The 22,274-nt window shown below is 48.2% G+C and overlaps 1 protein-coding gene across 34 annotated transcripts in view; it reads left to right on the plus strand.

Annotated features, from left to right (window-relative positions):
- The window catches only part of SCRIB (scribble planar cell polarity protein), a 118,084-nt gene that overhangs the window by 11,176 nt on the left and 84,634 nt on the right, over positions 1-22,274 (plus strand). For all 34 annotated transcript variants that reach the window (XM_063327741.1, XM_063327749.1, XM_063327743.1 and 31 more), the window contains exons 2-12: positions 9,952-10,069; positions 10,305-10,383; positions 11,738-11,827; positions 12,562-12,618; positions 16,810-16,873; positions 18,114-18,188; positions 18,278-18,422; positions 19,471-19,589; positions 19,981-20,180; positions 20,789-20,955; positions 21,543-21,667. In XM_063327741.1, the coding sequence (XP_063183811.1) occupies positions 9,952-10,069; positions 10,305-10,383; positions 11,738-11,827; positions 12,562-12,618; positions 16,810-16,873; positions 18,114-18,188; positions 18,278-18,422; positions 19,471-19,589; positions 19,981-20,180; positions 20,789-20,955; positions 21,543-21,667 (1,239 nt within the window). The remainder of the gene's footprint in view (positions 1-9,951; positions 10,070-10,304; positions 10,384-11,737; positions 11,828-12,561; positions 12,619-16,809; positions 16,874-18,113; positions 18,189-18,277; positions 18,423-19,470; positions 19,590-19,980; positions 20,181-20,788; positions 20,956-21,542; positions 21,668-22,274) is intronic.

Consider the following 22,274-nt stretch of genomic DNA (forward strand, 5'->3'; position numbering starts at 1 on the left):
CACATGGGGTAACGGGCACAACCTGGGGCATGGGAAATTCCATCTCAACATGAGGAAAAACTTCTTTCCTGTGAGGGTGGCAGAGCCCTGGCACAGGCTGCCCAGAGAGGGTGTGGAGTCTCCTTCTCTGGAGATGTTCCAAACCCACCTGGATGTGTTCCTGTCCAACCTGCTCTGGGTGACGCTGCTTTGGCAGGGGGTTGGACTAGATGATCTCCAGAGGTCCTCCCAACCCCTGCCAGTCTGTCATTCTGTGATTTCTTCTCTGGAGAAACTGGTAGAGGAGCTCAGGTGTCTGTTTGCCCTCTTCCGGGCCACTGTGGAGATGGCTTTCCTCCAGGTACAGGAGGGAGTGTGGGGGCTGGCTGTCAGAGGAGAACAGCAAGGTGATGCTGGGGAACGAGACCCTCATGTCCTAGTCCCCTTCCCCTGTGATTAGGCATGTTTGGGATGTGAAACAGGACAAATGCCTCTGTCCAGAGGCATGGGACTACTTCACGCAAATCTCAAGAAAGCAAAGATTCAGAAGATTCAGGACAAGAGGTAACGGGCACAAACTTGAACATGGGACATTCCGTCTCAACATGAGGAGGAGCTTCTTTCCTTTGAGGGCGGCAGAGCCCTGGCACAGGCTGCCCAGAGAGGTGGTGGAGTCTCCGTCTCTGGAGACATCCCAAACCCGCCTGGACGCGTTCCTGTGCCACCTGCTCTGGGTGCCCCTGCTCTGGCAGGGGGCTGGACTGGGTGATCTCCAGAGGTCCCTTCCAACCCCTATCATTCTGTGATACTGCGAAGAGCATTGTGAAGCTAACGTGGGCTGGCCTGGAAGGGGGAGCAGTCTGTGTGCAGAAGCACTCGGTATTTTCCAAGACCCAGGCTTCGGCACCCACACGGCTTTCTCCGCTTGCTTGGCTGTGAAGGTGCGTCTTTCTGCAGGTAGGGTGGGAGCTGTAGGACATTATGAGCTTGTGTAGCCATCGTGTGGACCACAGATGGGCGCAGGGACTCTGGCCATGATTGCCGCAGGCTGGATGCCAGCATTGTGGGCACCACCAGTTGCATGGGAAGCTCAGTGGTCCTGGTGGGTTGGTGTCCCTGACGCTGCTGCACTTCGTCAGGCTGCTGGGGTCATGCCGGACTGAAGCGCTTTCCCTCTTCCTGCCAGAGCACCAGGCCAGCTCCACCGTACCTCCTGAAGAGTTGGGGGTGGCTGGGGTCACCCGGCGCTGCTGGCCCCACCAAGCCGGGCTTGCTCTGTGGCCGTTAATCCCATGTAGGGAATGGTTGGCTTTCCAGGCCTTCTCTCAGGATTTTGTTGTTACTGGGAAACAGCATAGTTGAGTGGTAGCTCGGAGGGTTTGTTCTGATCCTTTTATCCGTTGTCCTTTCTCTTTTTTTTGTTTTCCACCTCTTGATCTGACTGAATAAGTGAGCAGGGGGAGGAGGCAAGGCTCTGCTGAGCATTTCTTTCCAGCAGAAAGAAAGCCCTTGGGGGTGGTGTCCAAATTCCCAGCATCACTATCTGGCTCTCCGGGCTAACCTAATAGCTCCATTAACCTTTGTTTCATGTGCTGGGGCTTTGCCACGCGGCCTCACTAGTAATGCTGGGAGCTTTACAGATATGAACATCAACAGTCAAAGAGGATTGAGATCTGGAGAAAGTACGTCACATCAGTAAGCTGAAGAAACATAACTTAGTTGGAGGCATGCTAATTGCAGAGAGGAGGATGGAACCTCCTTCAGACATTCTCTAGGGCCTCTTATAGACAGGAGACTGGGCTTACAAGGGCCCTTTGTGACTTTGCTGTGTATGTACATGCTGCGTGTGACTCTGCAGGTACTGGATTGTTGTGCCGCTGCGCAGAAGGACCTTGACAGGCTGGAAAAATGGGCCAACGGGGTTCTCATGGAGTGCAGCAAAGGGAAATACCAATTTCTGCACCTGGGGAGGAATAACCTCGTGCACCAGTACAAGCAGGGGACTGACCACCCAAAAAGCAGAAACACTGGGGATCCTGGTGGACCACAAGTTGACCAGCAGTTAGGAAGAGCATTTCCAGCAGGTCGAGGGAGGTGATCCTTCCCCTCTGTTCTGCACTGGTGAAACCACGTCTGGCGGACTGGCTGCCCGGTGCGGGGAAGACATGGACATAGAGGAGTGTGTCCTTCACTGGGCCACAAAATGATTAAGAGACTGGAAATATGGGGAGAGACTGAGAGAGCTGGGACCATTCAGCCTGGAGAAGAGAAGGATCAGGGTAATTTTACCAATGTATATATGACGTCAGGGAACAAAGGAGATGGCGTCTGACTCTTCTCAGTAGTGTCCCATGGCAGGACAAGAGGTAACAGGCACAGAGTGAAATAGAGGACGTTCTGTTTAAACATAAGGAAAAGCTTTTTTTTTTTTCTTCTGAAGGGGTGATCAAACACTGGAACACATTGCTCAGTGAGGTTGCAGAGCGTCCATCCTTGGAGATATTCAAAACCCGAGCTCACACCCCTATGTGACCTGCTATAGCTGACCCTGCTTTGAGCAGAGGTTGGACTAGCTGATCTTGAGAGGTCCCTTCCAACCTCAACCATTCTGTGGTTCTGATGGACCTGCCTCCATGGTGCGAGGTGCCTTTTTGAGTAAACTGCTGTATTTGGAAATGTGCATCCCTCACTCACTGTCCTGCTACATACTCCTTTGCAGTTTTGCAGACACGGGCTTTCTAGAAGCTTACTCAGTGCTAGTGTCTGTGGGCAGCGAGATGCCTGTCTGGTGCTGATGGAGGCTGGGTGTGAAGGCGGTGGTGGCTCCGCTCCCTCTCTTGCTGAACAGGAGGTGACTCATGGAGCCAGTTTGGGGGTTGGACAGTCAGAGTTCCTGACATAGTGGATGAGGAAGGGATACAGGGGACTGTCAGACTGTCTCTACTCAGGAGTTAGGCATCTCCCTCTTAATTTTGGCCAGCACCACCTCTAGTGCCACCCATCTGCTTTGTTGGGGAGCAGTCGTGACATGTTGAGGATATGAGGCCCGAAGCTCATTTCTAAATCAGGTGAGTACTTCCTCCTTCCTGGGTTCGCTCTGCTTTCCCAGGCAGGAGTATTCCCTTGACCAAAGTTGGAGCCGTGGGCTCACCTGGCTTATAAATTAAGTGCAGGCAAAACACTTCATGTGTAATGAACTCCATGGGATCAGGGACTTCTGTGCTTTTGGGTCTCAGTGGCTGAGAAGCTCTGCAAAGTGGAGTGTCAGGCATCCTTGCACTATCAGTAAGAAATGTGTCCTACATCCGTGGGCCTCGTCGTCAGTACGTGAGGCTCAGGACTTTCTCAACACACAGGTATTTCAGTTCCTCAGCAGAAGCCAAAGGTGAATCTGCCAAATGAAGCCTGTGTTTGTTACTACCAGTGTTTCTTGTTTTCATAAACTGGCTGAGCCTGTTATTGTTTCTTTGGATAACCTCAAATAAAACCACAGAGTGCTGTTTGGAAACGTTCCTTGAGCAGAACTGACCTAACCATTGAAGATGAGCGCTGTGAGGTCAGGATGGCGCTCTGCTTGGCTTCAGTTTGAAGCTGATGTTTCTTTCCCTTTGCAATGATGATAGTTTTGACTGTCGTAGCACTGATTCTGCTCTATTGGGCTGGTGTTTTTCTCCTATAAAATTACTCCAGAGGCAGTGGTCTGAATCATGAGTTTCGTTAATAATCTACTGGGGTTTCATCCTTTCTCATTTCTGCCTATATAATCATATTTCACTATCGAAGTGGGTCTTCTGAAGTTGCTGAGGCATCAGTTATTGTTAAGACAAAAGTAAAGTCTCTCCAGCTTAGTTGTGGTTAGCTGAACCTAGCTGACAAGCAGGTGTCACGTACTCTAACAGGAGTAGAATAAATAGCTCAGGGTGCTCAGTTAGCTTACCTGGAGTTTCTTGGGAACCCAACCCATTGATAGCAGGTGGCTGTTTAACTCACGTAAGTGTAGCTTCCGAGTGACTGGTGTGGGTTAATTGTGCAATGTTTGTTACAGTCAGGGGTCTCCTAAAGTTTTGATCGTTCTCTTCCATTGTTTATATTGGTTGCACACTTCAATATTTGCCTTCCAACAGCAAAAAGGGATGTTTGAGGCTTTTTATTTGGTTATGCAAATGGACTGGTGAGTTTGACTTTATGTTGCATGTACTATTGTTGATAATGTTCTTTGTACATGACCACCTCCTCTCCACTCTTCCTGTTGGACCTTGTGCCGAAAGTGCTCAGCTTTCATCCTCAGTCCATGTATAGAGTTCAGCTCCTCGCAGGGTCTAGCAGGGTGCCCTGGCATCGTGGAGGGCCAACAGCATACTGGGCGAACCAAGAGGAGCATCCCCAGAGATGGGGGAATGATGGTTGCCCTCTGCTCAGCCCTCATAGACCACACCTCCGTACCGTGTCCGTTGTGGGCCCTGCAATACAAGAACGGCATCACCGAGCTGGTGTGAGCTCAGGAGAGAGTCTGTGGGGTGGACAGGGGCTGGCCGCAGGAACGGGACCTCTTCAGCCTGGAGCAGACGCCACTTCAGAGGGACTTCATAGCAGCCTGCCGGTGCGTACAGGGGGGTTATGAGGGAGACGGTGCATGGGGGAGGACGAGAGGCACAGCGTGTCTTTGAACTGGGTGCTTCTAGCTGGGTACAGGGAAGCTTTTTCCACTGTGAGGATAATTGGTGGACCCAGGGGTCCAGAGTATTTTTGGATCCTCCATCGTTGGAGGTTCTGAAAGACTTGACTAGGCAACATGAGCAACCTGGTCTGACTTCATAGCTGACCCTGCTTTGGTTGAATTAGAGACCTCCCGAGGTTCCTTCCACCCTGAATTTCATGATTCTGTGGTAAAGGTCTGTGATATACAAAGGATTAGAAGGCTATTACTTCTTTGTACCTTTTGACTGAAAAATCCATGGATCTAGGTTGCCTTTTTTTTTTTTAAGAGAATGAAGCAATTCAATTTTGCTTCAGAAATTATAGATAACTCTTGAATGACTTCTCATACGTTTGCCTGCTTTCGTCTTTAGAGGGGGCTGCTGAATGAGGGTGTTACAGCTGAAAACATGCTGCAGAGCCTGTATTGCACATTTTTCTGTCTTTTTTGGGGTGCTATAATTTTGTGGAGTACTTCTTATCTTAAGGCTTATAGTGTTTTATAGGCTTTTTATACCTTTCACTGATTTTCGGCCGGTCAGTACATTGAGAGCAATGACCTGTGTGTTTCCAGTCTGTTATATCGCAGTTGCACTGCTCTGGATATTGTAAGAATTTATGCCCCCTGAATCTTATTTGCAGGACAATTTTGTAGTTGTTTTCCCTCTTGGCCATCCCATAAGCGTTCACATACTTCAACAGCAAAATATCTTGGGAATCTATTCTAACTTCCAGAGTCTTTCCTCCCCGTAGTTACCCAGCAGTGCTGTTGGTGTATGAGTATACCTCGCTCTTTGCTTGAGCCTTTTTTCATTTGTGCCGACCTCCGTCGTGCTCCGAGCTGGCTGGATTCCTGCGCGCCAGGGTCCTTTGCACCGATCCCTGTTTGCTCTGTGTGGTCTTTAGGCTCCTTGCGTGCCAGGGAACAGTGAAGGGTGGCTGCTTATTTTTTTTTCTTCAAACTTGTATTTTTGATCTTATATCAGTCTGGTTTGGACGATGAAGGATCTAGGTCATACGGATTTGATGATTTTTTTTCTTTTTTTTTATGTTCAGAAAATCTTGAAGTTGTGTATGTTTCATCTCAATAGAGATATTCAGTGTGGTGCTAAATTTGTGGCTTTTTTTTTTTTTTTTTTTTTGCTAGCTGTATGAAACAGGGTTAACATTGATGAGAAAAAGGGATAATTGCCAGTCTCTGAAGACACGTTTGCTTAAGTTTTCACTTTTAGTTCCAGTAACAAATTTAAAATTAATTTGTTCTCCATTTCCAGTGTCACAAATGAATCTATTGTGATGCAGCGGCCGTGAGGTCTCCGGGACTGGTTGTGGAAGCACAGCTGCCTTACCTGGGTTCTGCTCTTTTTTGCAAATATAAAATCCTCATTCTTGCATGGGAATGCTGTAATTCTGCATTTGTATTTTGTGACCTCCACTGGTGACTTTCAACTAGTTTGAACTTCTGTCACACCAAAGTATTTTATTCAAGTCCAGCTTAGCTGACTGTGAAGAAGTGGGGTGTTCGATCTCGTCGTCTTGCTGTTTGCTGAATGGAAATTTGTGCACAGATCTGATAATAGTCTGTTGGCGCTGTGAGGTTCTGCAGACTTTTGGTTACCTTTTTTATTTAAAAAAAGAAAAAGTTGGGTGAGAAAAAATGCTGTTTAAGTGATATAAAAAAAAAGTAGCATACAGAGCAAGGTATTTTGGAACATTTAGTAGATGTTTCCCTGAAGCACAGGTAATTGGATGGGAAGAATTGTGAGATTGTCACAGGCCGATTCCGAGGCTTGGTCTGCGCTTGGCTTCACAGGCACGTCTGTAGGTTCTGATTATCTTCAGTAAGGTGGTTTTATGCCAGTAAAAGGCCTGCTACGCAGTTTGTTCTGTTAAATGGCAATAAACTGCATGGATACAACTGCTGTGGCAAAGGGGTGTTGTGTTGTTTTGCTTTCGATGCTTTTGCTTTTGTTTTGCTTTTGCTAAGTAAGTAAAACTTAACTGTAGGCAAAACTGAAGTCAATGTTCGCAGCTACCAGTTTGCCCCACAGATACGTTTTAAATCTCATTGTGTCAATAAACGCTTCCCATATATCTTGCAGTGCAACATCTAGCGTGATTTTATTCCAGTTTATTCTAAAATTTTTTTTTTAAAAAGTGTGCATATCTATTTTGAGACCGCGTAAAATTTGTCAGCAGAAGTGCTTGAAGTTTGGACTATCAATGTTCTGGTCCCTTTGTTATTTTCCAACTTGTAGACTCCAGCAGGTCAACACAATGTCTTGCCTGGAATTTCCTTGCATTCTAAAATTAGGAGAAGGATCTAGGAAACAATAGCAAATCAAGTCTCTAAACCTCCTGCTCTGGCTTGAACCTTTGTTGTCATTTAGACTTTCACCTACTTCCTTTCTTATCAAACTGATTTGCATTAGATAAACTGAATTAAAAAGAACTTGCGCTGTTCAGTGTTAGGAGGACTTTTTCTTCTTCTTTCACTTATCCTACTGAATATGGTCTCCTGGCCGACTTTAGGACATCAGGAGTATGAATTTTACGTCCCTGCTGTTGATCCCAGAGCTTTTCTCCCTTTCAGTATGGGGGTGATGTGGCAGTACGATGTCCTCGGCGCAGCAGAGCCCCTGCCCTGTTCATCAGTCCCTCAACGTGCACCCGGCAGTGCTTCCTGACCGAGACCTTTCTATGGGAAAACGCAGAGGTTTTGATCTTCGGCAGAGAAACTTCTCAAGATTCTTAAATTCTTAGACCTCGTCACCATCCCTTCTAGCAGGGCGAGCAACTTGCTCTGTGGTCTGTCTTCTCATGGTTATGTTGTGCGTCACCTTTTAATTCCTTGCCCCTCCTCTGGTCTGTATTATTGTTCTTTGCAATATTATGAATGACAGTTGGGGGTGTCCCACCAGGTCGTGAAGGTCGAATTAGGATCCTGCACGACTTTGAGGTAGCAGCAGTTTAAGATTTATTAACAAAGGATTAGGTTGTATGATTTTTAACAATACTTAATCCTCAGCTGATTATCAAGGCGATTTAATAAAATTTACTATAATCAACACAGTGACTTTATTAAAGATTCGGAAATGGCAAGCTTCGCACAAGAGATGACAGTTTCCTAAATCGAAGCACCCGCATACAAAGGCACACAAGCAGATATAGAGGTTAACCTATATAATTGTTTCTCTTTTGGCAAAACGTGGTAATTTACTGGTACCAAAAGTACCAGTTTGAAACCTCGAGAAATCCAGTAGTAGTGACTTATTCACTCTTTTCCTTTGTCGGCACTTGTCAGCAGATGATCTGTGAAACCATCGCGAAATCTCCACTTCAGTATCCTCGCAAGATCTGCCCTGAGAGGCGTCCCATCGCAGGGGGAGATACGGGGTCAAGCCTGCTGCGATCCTGGAGAGCTCAAAGGGTTTTGCTTCAGATTGCGAGGTGGTCAGGATTTTTCTATTTCGGCCACAGTCTTGTCGGGTAATTCTGGTACCTTCCAGAGCAGCTATGATCCAGGCAGCAAGAGGTCCAGGTATGGTGAGGGGGTGCCTGATGGTCCCAGCTCACTGTGCTTGTGACCAGGAGAAGAAAGTACCCTATTGTCCCAACTCACTGCACTTGCAACCAAGATAAGAAAGTGCCAGATTGCCCCAGCCCCCTGTGCTGGTGGCCAAGGCAAGAACACAACGTTGGCTGCTCCTGACATGGTGACGTGGCCCAGGGGGGTCTGTGCCACCACACCCCCGAACCAGAGCAAACCTCAGTCCCCCAACAGCTGTTCCTGGGGAGGGAGGTCCAGCCCTTGATGCAGATGGATTACTGAAAGGCAACTGAGAAAGAAGGTTCAGAGCTCAAATTCTTGTTTGGTCCTTCTCAGTGTGGTCTGTGTAAGCAGCCCTGACTCTCTGGGCCCTTCTCTGATCTGTAAGTAATCCTGCAATTACATCTTCTGTTGGGTGCTGTAACCCTCTCTGCCTCCGGCGTAGGACAGACACGATGGTTACGTGGATTAGAAGTGGCTTCTGCGTGTCGCTTCGTAGACCTGAGTTTGCTCCGAGCTTCATTGCTACTTTCTTTTGCGTCGTGGGCTGGGCTATTGGCTTCTGGAGGTTTGGCCGTCTAAAACTCATAAACGGTTAAAGGTGACGGAGCACTTGTCTGTGCTGTGGCAGAACCCAAACACATCATCAGAGACACAGTGTTGCTTCATGTCTGTGCAACAGTCTCTGCCTTTATCTATTTGTGGGTTATGAGTAAACTTCTTAAAAGTGTCTCATTTTCTGCAGTGGTCCGGTATTATTTGTTTGTTGTTCCCAGGCACTCTGAAACGATCCAGGAAATGCAGCAAACACCACGGCCTTGGTTTCCGTCCTGTCCCATATCCTATGTCCAACAATAGTTAGAAGCAGCTGCAAGATTTGTTCAGTTGATAATTATAGTATGTCGTGTTTAGTAAACTTACTGAGAGGCTGTTGATGTCTAGAAAGAGTATGATTGATTAATGTTGTTATTTACCATTTATAGCTAATATAATTGGCTTCTGAGAGTAAGGGTAGGTGTGAAGACGATGGGTGTTGTCGGACAAGGAGACCTCTAGAGGTCCCTTCCAGTCAATGTTTCTCTGACTGTGGTGTTTCTAGAAAGCAGTTTTCTTTCTTTCTCTAATTCCTTGTTACGTGGGCTCTACAGATAGTTTGCCCGCTCCTTTTCTTTTCTGGTATGAGTGCCACAAACACTTCCATCGTTGGTGTAGGGACCTGTCACTGATGTCCTGACAAAATGTACTGTACAGCAGATGCGTATGACAGCAGGGACAGGACTTCGGGCTGGAAGTCCGCTTATGGTTCTCCTTTGTTGGCTTCTCTGGACCAGACTCATAAACACTAGTCTCTGGCAGCGAACTGCTTCATAGCCACTTCCTCATGATGCTGGTATTTGCATGCCTAAGATGAACCGTTGTCTTAGGAAACAAGGAATATCCATTTTGTATCCTACAAGGGAGGGATAAGAGCAGTGGGATAATAGAGATGTTAAATGAATCCTCAAGCTAAACTCATTGAATGCCTTTCTTCTTTCACCCTCCTCTCTTGTAGACCTTAACCGGGGTTCTCATCTGTGCAGTGACTGCACTTTGAGGACCTCACCTGGACAGAGGTTATGAGAGAAGGCAGTAGTCTCCAGGGGTGGTTGCTCGGGTTTGCCCTGAGGTGAGAGGACAGGTTTCCCACAGAACTGCTGCTGACTCAGTTTTGTTCTCTCTTCTCCTAGCCTTTCTTTAGGCTTCTGAACCTGCGCAAGCTGGGTCTGAGTGACAATGAAATCCAGAGACTTCCCCCCGAGGTTGCCAACTTCATGCAGCTGGTGGAACTGGACATCTCCCGTAATGGTAAGGTCAAAGCAAAATGGGGAGTGGGTGCCCCACAGCCTTATTTCTCTCTGTGTAGTAGTACTACCCTGTGCACTCATGTTCTGGAAGAGGCAGCGCCCTTTCACAGTCCTGCAGAGTGATCTCTCGTGGTTGTCTTACTGTGTCTTAGGCTGTCACCAATTACCTGGTGACTCGTTTTCCACATGACACGCTCCTCTTGAGCCTCTCTTTTTCTTTCACATATTTTTTCCAGACATTCCAGAAATTCCTGAAAGCATCAAATTCTGCAAATCCCTGGAAATCGCAGACTTTAGTGGGAATCCTCTCTCCAGGTAGGCAACACTTTTGTCCAGCTGAGAACAAGAGTTGAAGTTCCGCGTTCTCCCTAGTTTTCTTTGGTCTTCATCTTGTAATTGTCTTCCCTTGAAGTCAAGGCCCAGGGTCACCCTGCCTTTGCCAAGACCTGCAGATGTCTGCTCTCCTGACGGATGGAGCACTCGGCACGGGGAAGAGCTGATGTGTGCTCCCTCTTCTGCAGGACCTGTGGCTTGGATCGATGAGCCTTTAGTCATACTCTTGGCACTGGTGTGAACGGTGAGGACTTTTGTCCTCTTGGAGAAAGTTTGTTACTCCCTCCCCACCCCTTCACCCTGGTGCACAATCCAGAGTGGATGTGGGCTGGTTGTACTGCAGAGGAGTAGGGAAAAGCCTGCGTGCTATCCTCTGCTCCCTGTCATCTTATCTATAACTTAGGGTGGCCGTCCTTTGTGTTTGGTCGGTTTCCCTGGTATCGCAGTGCCCAGAGCTGCGTCCAAGAATAGGGGTCTCTCCCTTGTCTTTTCAATCTTCTGTCTCTACAGCTCTTAATCCGTAATGTTTTGGGAATTTACATGTGGCTCCTCTGCCTTGGCGAACCACGCTTTCAGGCGCTGGTGTCTTGATGCATTGTCTGCCAAGGTCCCTGTAGATGCCAGTGTGACTCCAGATTCCTGCTGCCCTTCCTGCTCCTGGGCAGGCGCTGCCCACGTTGCCCTTTAAATAGATTTAACTCTCTGCTTCCCTCTCGTGGTGCCAGACACTGCCAGAACGGGACAAGCTTTTCAGTCCTGAGAATCGCTGTACCACAGGAATGACCAGCACTTCTACACTGGAAGTTACTTGTCAGAGTCTTTTTGTGGCCCAGAGTTGTAAAATGTGTGTCGTGAGCAGTGGGGCAAGGAACCTTCAGGAACTGCCTGTGAACGGCAAAGGATTTCTCCTTTTCATGGTTCTTTCCCTGTTCTGTGGTACCTTGGAGCTGTTATAATGGTATTAATGGATCCTGGGGAATGCTGCGGTGTCATCTGCACAAGTGTCCTTAGATGGGCATCTGGATTACTTGGTAGCCCTCCTGCTTCCAATTTTAAATGATCACATGGCATAATTTAGTCTGGGATTTGTGCTTGAGTACTGCAGAGCCGAGTTGGTACACTTGGACATATAGTGGCTCTGGTGCAAGGGAGTATTGTCTTGGAAACGGGGCATATCCTGGATCAGAGCCAGGGTCAGACTTGGTTCCTTCTCTTCTCCTTTCTACATGTTGATACCACTTGGGATAAGACTGTCTTTTGGGGGATTTAAGTGAGGAATTTAGAGCTTGTTTTGTACACAGAATCAATGGTGTTTTGTCCTGTCATGTTTTTACAGGCTTCCAGAGGGCTTCACGCAGCTTCGGAGCCTGGGCCATTTGGCCTTGAATGATGTGTCCCTGCAGAGCCTCCCCAATGACATTGGGAAGTGAGTATGCCCCTGCTCTCACAGCGGGGAGGAGGGTTGGGGTGGGGACACCACGCTCGTGGAGTGCAACACAAGCAGGACTTGGAGGGGAAGAGCGTGCCGTCCCAGGTACAGCTTGCCACTGTACTGAACGCACTGTGTGAGCACCTCTAGGCAGTATTCTTGTTAAAAGGCAACCTTTTCCAAAAGGTTCTTTTCCTGGTCTCATCTGCTTCTCCTCCCCTGTGGTCTCTGGCCCAGGCAAGGAGCGCTTCCAGGCTTCTTAAATCCTTAGTCATTACGTATTTTATGAGTGCCCATTTGCCCCTTTCCAAACAGTTGTGGTCTGTCCGATGAAATGATTTCTGCTGCCAGCAAAAGGCCAAGGCAAAGCCTGTGGGGCTTTGCCCATGGGGTGCAGTGCCCCTCCCATGGGATTTGGCTTTCTACACATGAAGGATTTTATCTTTTTGGGCAGTCAGTCCTGTATGTGATACCATGTTTCCTTGTCCCGAGTTTGGGCATGGTGTTGTTTCCCCATGATTTTGCAATAAGCAGCCGCCTTCATCAGAAGTCATTTAAGATCCTCTGTTTTTTGTTTTCCCCTGTCATCGCCATTCGTGTGCACGCACTCACGTACATGCATTTGTGCAGGCCATGAGGGGTGGTCCCAAGGGAAGGGCTATGAGCAGGTCCTTGCATCCCTGAAGCCCTATTCAGTGAATCTGGCTTTCTCGCTCCCTTTTCTCTTGCAGTTTGGCAAACCTGGTGACTTTGGAGCTACGTGAGAACCTGCTAAAGACTCTCCCCACGTGAGTGTCTGTCTGGTGGCTTCAGGAGTCCTGCCTGATCGTTCTTACTGATTCCTCAGGGACTTGCCGTTTCTGTAGTACAGGCTCTAGTACTTTGCTTGGGAGGGCTCAAGGCTTTGCATAAATTAGCTGCATCTTGCTGGATTTCTGTAAATTGGGGCGAGGAGGGAGAGAGATGATACAGGGCTTAAGAGCAGGCAAGGATGTTCAGAGTCTGTACTCAGCCTGTGTCAGGACTGATTTGGAATAGACAGGGTTCCACAAGAGAGCTGCTGGAAATGGTGAGAACCGTTTTTCCTGGAGAGGTGGAACAGATGATGGATTCTTTTGGGAAAAGAGACAAAAATGTACTGATGTGGGTATAGGAAGAACTCTGTATACAGTGCAGTTTTTGAAGAGCAGCAGAATACGGCTAATGATCTGTTTTGCTTCCGACATCTGTGTTTTCTTGGGTGTCCCTTCTGATTGTTCTGGTTGAGCAGTTTGTGGGAATGGGTGGGATAACTGGCTTTCCTGCAGCAGACAAAAAATAAGCCAGCAAGGGAGAAGAGGTAAGTCTTGCTAAATGTTTCAGAGAGTTAGGGACAGAGATGAATTCCTGGTAGAGGATCTGGTTGGTATAGCTGGTGCTATCAGATAGGATATGGAGAACAAAGACTTTCTGCATTAGTCTCTGGTTTTGAGCCCATGAGCGTTGTTTGCTGAGTTTTCTAACCTACATTAGCTCTGTCAGCTTGTTTTCTGCTTGTTTATCCATCCAACTGATGATTCCCCCAGTCTTCCTTGAATATATGTTGGAAGGGATTCAGTCTGACTTCTTTTTGAATAGCAACGTGTTTTGGGGCCACACAAATTCCTCAGTGAACGTGTGAAGCAGGCAACTATTGCCACCTTTCCTCAGTGCCCTCTTATTATTCATGGCAAGTATTCAGTTTGGCTACCTGTACTTTCCCCCCTTGCTGCTCTGCTGTATTCAAAAAAGAGTGAGGGCAAAAGAGGCATCAGTGATACAGTGTTCAAGCAAGGCTTTGAGACCCTAAGCAGGTAGGACTTTAGTCTTGCTGCTTCTGTGATGGCTTTGCCTCCCTCACGGTGAGATGTTGCCTTGACTCAGGTGCACGCTCTTCCTGATGGTTATTTTCCTTTGGGACCTGCAAGTACAGGCTTTATATGACATCATTGATATCTGCTTGTAGAGTTCATGTGTCAGCTTTGACCCAAAGGACATGGCACTTCCAAAAAAGGAGCTGAAAGATCTGCACTGGTCAGCTCCCAGGCTTCACATCTGGTGATTACACAACGTGGAAGCATAGTTCAAATCAACACTGTCGTCTTGTCTCTGATGCCAGAGTCACTGGATCTTTTCTGCACAAAAGTTGTCAGCATTAACACCTTGTCACGGAAAGGTGATATTAAGAGACCCCCTGAGATGGCCCCATGTGAAATGTAGCCACAAGGGAGAACGTGAGAGCCAGGCTGAGAACAGGCAAGCAGGAGGAGTTTGGGCCCTGGTGTTGGGACCCACTGCTGTCTGTTCCATGTGTTCTTTGTGTTCACACAGACAGGTACCACCGCTGTGATACACCATAAAATTAAGAGGTGTGATAGCTACATCCAACGTTGGGCTTTCAGACTGCAGTGAAGGATGGTCCCAATGGCTTTTCACCATCTAAGAGCCAGCAAGTGTCTGGAGTTTGAGAATTCGGTCTGTGACCAAACCCATGTGGTTTCTGGGGAGATCCGTCACACTCAGTGCTGCCTTGTTTTCCCTATGTTAGATTTGTATGCCATCCAGCAAGGTACTTGTAGCATGCTAGGAGTTTTGGGGTTTTTTCTCTGAAAGATAAGTCCAGGCTTGATACTCATTCTGCAGTGCAATTCAAGCTTCTTTTCATCTTTTGTCAATTCTCCAAATTCTACTTTTGGATGATTTCTAAAAGTAGAAAGAGGATCTTGAAGGCCAAGGCAATTTTCATCAGATCTATCAGTCAAATATGAGATCGCAATCGATGTCCGAAGAAATTTCAGTGGTACTGTCAGGTGCTCTACCCAGGTCTGAAGCTCTCGTACTTAGTCTGGTTGTGAATTGTAACCAGGAATGGCTCTAAACAAGTCCAGGTGATCACGCCAAAGAGTAGAATGACCTATGGAAATGGATGATGCTTTCAGTATTCAAGGTTACTGAGCCCACTGGGTAGATGGGCTTCAATACTGTGAATTTGTGACTGCATAATGCATCAGTGTCCTTTTGATTTTTGTTGTTGTTGAGCTTCTTAAAAGATCCAGCTTGAAATGACCTTTACTTACCAAAACTTAATTTCATTGGTTAGTCTTCTTCTGTCAACTGAGTTCTGAAACAGTTCGTCTTGTACAGTCGATTATCACTCCTCACCTCTCCTACACAGATGGGACACAGCTTGCCAATCACTTGGGAAGGGTAGCTCTCATTGATGTATTTTCAGGGAATGCATGCTTTCTTATCACCATGTTCCAGTACTTAAAGGGTGGCTACAAAGAAGATGGAGGCTCCCTTTTTACAAGGAGTTATATGGAAAAGACGGGGGTAATGGGTAGAAGTTACTCCTGGGGAGATTCTGATTGGACACAAGAGGAAAATTTTTCACAATGAGAACAATCAGACTTTGGAATAATCTCCCCAGGGAAGTGGTGGATTCCCCAACGTTGGATGCTTCTAAGATTCTAAGATTCAGCTGTACAGAGCATTGGGCCATCTTGTCTAGACTGTGCTTTTGCCAAGAAAGGTTGTACCAGGTGATCCTTGAGGAGGTCCCTTCCAACCTGGTGTTCTGTGAATAGTGGAGGGTGATCTATACCGAGGCATTTTGCAAGACCTCATATATCAACATGGATTCCACAGCTCCCTGTCCCTATTTTGGGAATTCAAACCACGAAGGTGTGAAGGGACAGTCGAGGCTGCTTCACCCTTCAGAGAAGTCAAAGTGCAAAGGTACAGATATAATGAGAGACTGCTATACAACAGAATCCTTTTGACAATCCTGTTGATAAACCTTTGCTTGACTTAATATCTCAAAATCCACCGCTGCATAAGGTAAGAACTTGCTTTTCGTGTTTAGCCCAAATATCTTTATAGCCTAGCTTAGGCGAGACTTTTATTCTTTTTTATTCTCTTTTGTTGCTTTCTCACAGATTTGCAGCCCCCGACATCCTTAGTTTGGATGGCAGTGAGATGTATAGCTCTGTTTCCAGAGAAATATAGTGATTTCTGTATCAAGACAATTCCTTATGAAGAGAATAAAAAGAACTGAAGGCCTGGGGAAGCGGCAGGGCTGAGATGGCAGTTCCGTCCTAGTGTAAAGTGAGAGAAATCAACCCCTGTTTGGGGAAGTGGGAGTTGGAGCTGATGGGGTAGGACTGAGAGCTGAGGACACCTGGGCCATGTCAGAAGATCTGAATCCTGGTTTCGTGGGGTTGCAGACTGCAGCCTTTTATATCACCAGCTCGTAATGTGTTTGGATACTCAGGGCACATCCTTGGACCACCAGTGTTGAGGGGCTTTGGTTCCCGTGCACGCTTCTTGCAGCATCCTGCCTAGTGAGCTTCTTGTCTGTACGTCGTGACCTCTTCGGAGGCATCATGCCAGTGTTGTCTTTCCTGCTCTCTTAAGCAGCATGGGCATTCCATTTGGAGAAACTGAGGCTGTTGAATTTGTCATTTCTGCCTCTCCCTGCAGCTGTGCTCCCCTTGCCCCCCAAATACGCATTGTCTTCTGCTGACTCTCTCCTGTGTTGTGGTTTGGGCATCAAACCAGGACATCCTGTTGTCTGTTAGTCTGTGTCCAAGTCCCCATCCCTGATACAAAAATGGGCAGCAGTGTTAAGGTGTGGCTTGTTGTCTGTCATGTTTTTGCTCAAAGAGTATTTTATAGTGGGAGGGGGAGAAAGCACATTGGTGTCAAAGTGGAATCTGGCTCTTTGGGACTGCCGGTGCTGCTGAACCTAATGCAGATGGCCTGGCTTGGGGAAGGGTGCCCACCCCCCTGCGCTGCTTGGCTCAGAGGGACTATGGAAAAAGTCAGGATTGCCCCACCTGTTTTTGGAGTTGTTAAAAATTATATAATCTGTGAGATGTGTGTCCCAGATGCTAACCTTCCGTTCTTTCTTCCTTTTTTGTTTTTTCTCTCTTCCCCTCTTTGCTCCCTGTATCTTGCAGTTCGCTCTCCTTCCTTGTCAAGTTAGAACAGTTGGATCTTGGTGGCAATGACCTGGAAGTACTGGTAGGTGAGGGATGGCGGGGAGGGAGTATGGGTGGTTGACAGGGGCAGAACCCTGTACCTCTGTGGAAGCAAGTGGTTTTTCATCTGAAATACACAGAAATAGACCCTTAGGTTGTTTGGGAAGATTCTGATCTACCCACCATGGCCTAGTCATTGTTCCCAGCATAATGTTCTCTTCGTGTGTTGGCCCTCTTGTTTTGCTTCCTACTGTCCTCACGCACAACTTGCTCTGCTCTTTCCAAGCCCTTCTGCTCTGGGATGTTCATCCTTGCTTCCTAGCTACCTGAGGAGCTTTCCAATGAGACTGGTGTTTCCTTTCTCTTCTGTGTTGCGCTGCCCCCAGCTGTTGCTTTTCACCTCTGCTAGGCTGACTTTCTGCCCTTCTCCTTTCTGATTTGGTTTCTCTACTAGGAAGTGCAGGACCATTTCGTGTTGCTCCTGGCAGTGAAGTCAGCCAAGCGTGGGGGTGTGTGCCCTCTGGACCGGACTGCCTCCATGGAGGGCTCTGAGCGCAGGCATGCTGAGAGCCAGTGCACAGTCTCAAAATTCAGTTTATCTTGACATTCAGGGACATCCAGTGATATTCTTTAATTTTGCAACTATGGATTAAGCTATTACTGAATCCTGCTGTTAATGTTCTGGAGTGCTTTTTGGCAGAAATCTGTCTAAATTGGGAGCAAAAAGAGCAGCTCATGCGGTTGCTATGCACAAGGCTGCAGCTTACTTGTGGGAACAGTTGTCTGGCACTTGAACCGCGCTTCAGTGGTGCATTAACTCCTCAGTGTGTGTGGTGTTTGTGGAGTGGTGCTATGAATGTATGGCTACCGTTGCTAATGGTGCTGCTATATGGTGTCCGATTTGACAGTCTTATCCAAATTGTTCTCATGTCTGAGAGGAGGAAGAGGAGAAAGACTCATTTCTTGCGTAAGGCCGGAATTGCCAAAACCCTGTTTAGTTCTTGTCTTGCCTGCTACCAGGCAGTTTTGCTGCTGTCTTCCATGCTTCCTGTTGGGGCCTTTTGCAGCCAGTATGCCATCCCAGACGTTTCCAGACAAAGGTGCTGCGATATCGTGGCACACCAACACGTTAGCTTCATAAACCATTTGGTGAATGGTCATAGGAGGTGTGAAATCAGTAATGATGTCTAGCTTTGCAGAGGTGTGGTGTGATTTGTAGCATCCTAGAGCAGCTTCACCCCTGTGGATGGGACTGATGCTGTTACTGCCCTGCTCTGTTACAGCCAGATACTCTGGGAGCGCTACCAAACCTGCGTGAGCTTTGGTTAGACCGGAACCAGCTTTCAGCCCTGCCTCCAGTGAGTACCTCCTTGGGGCCATTGATTCACCACTTTGCTTCCTTCCTCAGCTGCTCCATCAAGCCTTAGTGTCTCCTTTCTGATCCTAGGAGCTGGGCAACCTCCGCCGCTTGGTCTGCCTGGATGTGTCAGAGAACAAGCTGGAGCAGTTGCCCAATGAGGTCAGTGGGCTAGTAGCACTGACGGACTTGCTCCTGTCACAGAACCTGTTGGAATGCATTCCGGATGGGATTGGTGAGTAGTGCGGGACTTCACTGCCCTGCTAATGCTCCTGGCGGAGGGGCTTCAGGCAAGAGTGTATGTAACAAGGTATTAGGGCTTGATGGACATAGTCACGATAGTTGAGTGCAGAGGCAGTAGATGATACTGATGAGCAGACCTCTACAGGATGAGTTCAGGTTCTTGATCTGCATGGAGAATTGATTGAGAGCAGCCCTGGGGAGAAGGACTTGGGGGTGTTGGTGTATGCGAAGCTCACAATGACCCATCAATGTGTGGTCGCAACCCAGAAAGCCTGGGCTGCGTCCCCAGCAGTGTGGCCAGCGGGTTGAGGGAGGTGATTCTGCCCCTCTGCTCTGCTCCGGTGAGACCCCACCTGGAGTACTGTGTCCAGCTGTGGGGCCTCAGCACAGGAAGGACATGGGCCTGTTGGAGCGGGGCCAGAGGAGGCCCCAGAGATGCTGGGAGGGCTGGAGCCCCTCTGCTGTGAGGACAGGCTGAGAGAGTTGCGGGCGTTCAGCCTGGAGAAGAGAAGGCTCTGGGGAGACCTTCCAGCCCCTTCCAGTCCCTAAAGGGGCCCCAGGAACGGTAGGGAGGGACTCCGGAGCAGGGAGGGGAGCTGTGGGACGAGGGGGAACGGAACGGTTTTACACTGAAAGAGCGGAGACTGAGATGAGATATTGGGAAGAAATTGTTTGCTGTGAGGGCGGTGAGCCCCTGGCCCGGGTTGCCCCGAGAAGCTGTGGCTGCCCCATCCCTGGAGGGGTTCAAGGCCAGGTTGGACGGGGCTCGGAGCAACCTGGGCTGGTGGGAGGTGTCCCTGCCCAGGGCAGGGGGTGGCACTGGGTGGGCTTTAAGGTCCCTTCCCACCCAAACCATTCTGTGATTCTGCGATTACATTATCGTGCATGGGTGAAACCTGTGAACAAGCCTGGTGGGGAAGAAAGGTAGTGCCTGTATTGTTAGGATATATAATCCCTGTGGGAGGCATTTCAGCCAGGTGAACACAGAACAGTCATTATCTCTGTGGCATAGTTCACATGTTGTTTGTTGCCGTGGCCAGGTCAGCTGAAGCAGCTCTCCATCCTCAAGGTGGACCAGAATCGGCTGACAGAGGTGACAGAGTCAATTGGGGACTGTGAAAATCTGTCAGAACTCATCTTGACAGAGAACATGCTGACAGTAAGTACGCCAGCAGCCACACTGCCCCTCCTGTGCTGTTCAGTTTAGGCACATGCCAGGGATCTTTTCCCATCTTCTGGCTTATGAGCCGGAATCCTGAGCATGCTCCAGCTGCTCTCCTTTTAGCTGCTTTGATGTACCCTGGTGGAAGCTGTATTCCCTCACTGTTTTTCCTCTGAAAAATTCTGTAGGATAGCAGGGCTACATGAAAAGCTGCATTTGGTGAAATGGGAAAATCTGTCCCAAAGTTGTAGTGAGAACTTACTGAAATGTGTCTGTTAGGACAGAAGGCAGCTTTTTTTTTTTTTTCCCCAGCTGGAGGGCTTTGTGCCTTTGTACTGTTCTGCTGCTGCTCTTATCTTTTGCAACTACTGAATCGTCTCCTTCCTAGGCTTTGCCAAAGTCCCTTGGCAAGCTGGCCAAGCTGACGAACCTGAATGTGGATCGGAACCGGCTAACATCCCTTCCAGCTGAGATTGGAGGCTGTGCCAATCTGAATGTGCTGTCCTTGCGAGACAATCGCCTGGCGCTCCTGCCACCAGAGCTGGCCAACACCACAGAGCTTCATGTCCTGGATGTGGCCGGGAACAGGTCAGCAGCAGGAAGGGTAAACAGGCTTGTAGGCATGTTCCTAAGGAGGCTGCTGTGAAGGAGCAGCATGGGCTGGGCCCTGGTGTGTTTCGGGAGACGCTGATCCCAGGATCCGCAGTTTGGAGAAGCCCAGACTGGCTGCTTAGGGCTCTGGGAAAAGGGCATGTGCCTCTGAAGCTTTGCCTGTTAAGCCCTTCTCCATCTCACTGGAATACAGGGCAGAGCTAATGCAGAAGTGTGTGGGCATTTAGCCATGGAAGCTGACCAGAGCTTCTGTTTGGAACACCTCTGTGTTCCAACCTGTGTCTGTGTACTGGTCTGTGAAAGCGTAATTTTTCTGTCTTCAAACCCCTCTTCAAAAATCACCGTTTTCACATTGTTGATGGGAGTTGTCCTCTGCTAAAAAATGGTGAGGGTAGGTTACTGGAGTCCAGTCTGTGGCTGTTGCAGAGCCATATGCAGCACGAGCCACCTGCCTCACTGTGTGTAAGAGTGAGGGATCCTGCAGTGGCTTGGCTCTGTCCTCCAGTGCAGGCAAGGCGTTCTGGAGGTGAGTTGAAGTTACTTCATTACCAAGTTTAACCAGCAGTTCTTCTCTTCTTTTGCAGACTGCAGAACTTGCCATTTGCTTTGACAAATCTTAACCTGAAAGCCCTGTGGCTGGCAGAAAATCAGTCCCAGCCCATGCTGAAATTCCAAACGGAGGATGATGAAAAGACAGGAGAAAAAGTTCTCACTTGTTACCTGCTTCCCCAGCAGCCCTCTCCCAGCCTAGGTAAGAGACGGTGTTACGAACACTGGCTGCAGTACCATGTGCTCTGGGGAGTGCTGTAGGGAAGAGGCCTTGAACCTTCCTCTCTGCTTGGTTGGACTGTTCATCGTTACTGCGATACCTGTAGCAGACCCAGGCTCCTAAGTGGCTGATGGCAACTTTCCGAGGCAGAGATTGTTAAAACTGAGAAATTGCATTTCTGCCAGGTGGTAAAGAAGCTGCAGCCTAGTCTTCAAGTCTTCTGCTTTGATCTGTTGACAGAGTAGTTCGTTCTCTGTAAGGTTTGCTTCCTGTTATGATGATATTCTTCTGATTCATGCCTAATCCTACCTTTTTCCTTAGTTCTTGGGTGAGGAGTGCTAGAGCTGAACCATTCGGGTCCTTTTGTAGAGACTCCTGTAGATCTGGTGGGAGACAGAAAGAGGTGACAAGATCTGGAGGCTACATCCTTTGTCCTCAAGGCCTCTGTGGTTTGATGCCATGGACAGATACAACAGAAGTGCCCTCATGGGTTGAGAACTGTCTTTAATCCAAGCCTACAACCCTGCTTGTTCAGAAAGTAGTTCCCACTGTGTTATCTTTCTCCCCAGAGAATCTTTTGCAGAACAGTGTGGATGAGAGCTGGACAGACACCAATTTAAACAGGGTCAGTGTGATTCAGTTCCTGGATGAACCCAAAGCGGACGATGAAGAGGAGTCTGGAGCTGAGAGACGGGTAAGAAGAAGAGTTTCTGGAGGCTTGTTAGCTCCCAATGGAAACAGACACAATCTAAACTTTTTTTCTAAGATGGGGAGCCATTATGGTGTCCATGTTTCACCCTGTAATATTGCTGCAGACACGTACTATATTTTTGCAGTCCAAAGGGCGTTTGGTGTCCTGAGGAGACAAGCAGGTATAGAAGAACTCCCCGAGAGCCTTTGTGCAGGTTTACAGTGTGATGGCTGTCCCACGGGAGCTGAGCTGTGACTGCTAACCTGCCAGGAGCGTTCAGGTAGCTCAGAGATCCTGATAGTCAGAGCAGTGTCAGGACTGGATTTTAGTTGACCCCCCTCATGGGGAAGAGCTGCACAGCCAAACTCGAGCCTGGCAATCTCCACCCCTCCAAGCATGGAGCCAGATGCAAGCCCATGCTGGGGAGGATCCTGTTGTTAAAGTAGCTAAATGGTGTAGACAGCCTCAAAAACTATCGCAGATCATTTTGCTTTCATTGCAGATGCACAGGGCAGGATAAAAGTTTCAGTTTTTGTCAATTACTCTGTTGGTTTAAATCTCCTGCAGGGTTTTTCCCCCTTTTTGTCTTGTGGAGAGAGATTCTTTTGAG

This window comes from Chroicocephalus ridibundus, chromosome 2, assembly GCF_963924245.1.
Source record: "Chroicocephalus ridibundus chromosome 2, bChrRid1.1, whole genome shotgun sequence".
Lineage (NCBI taxonomy): Eukaryota > Metazoa > Chordata > Aves > Charadriiformes > Laridae > Chroicocephalus > Chroicocephalus ridibundus.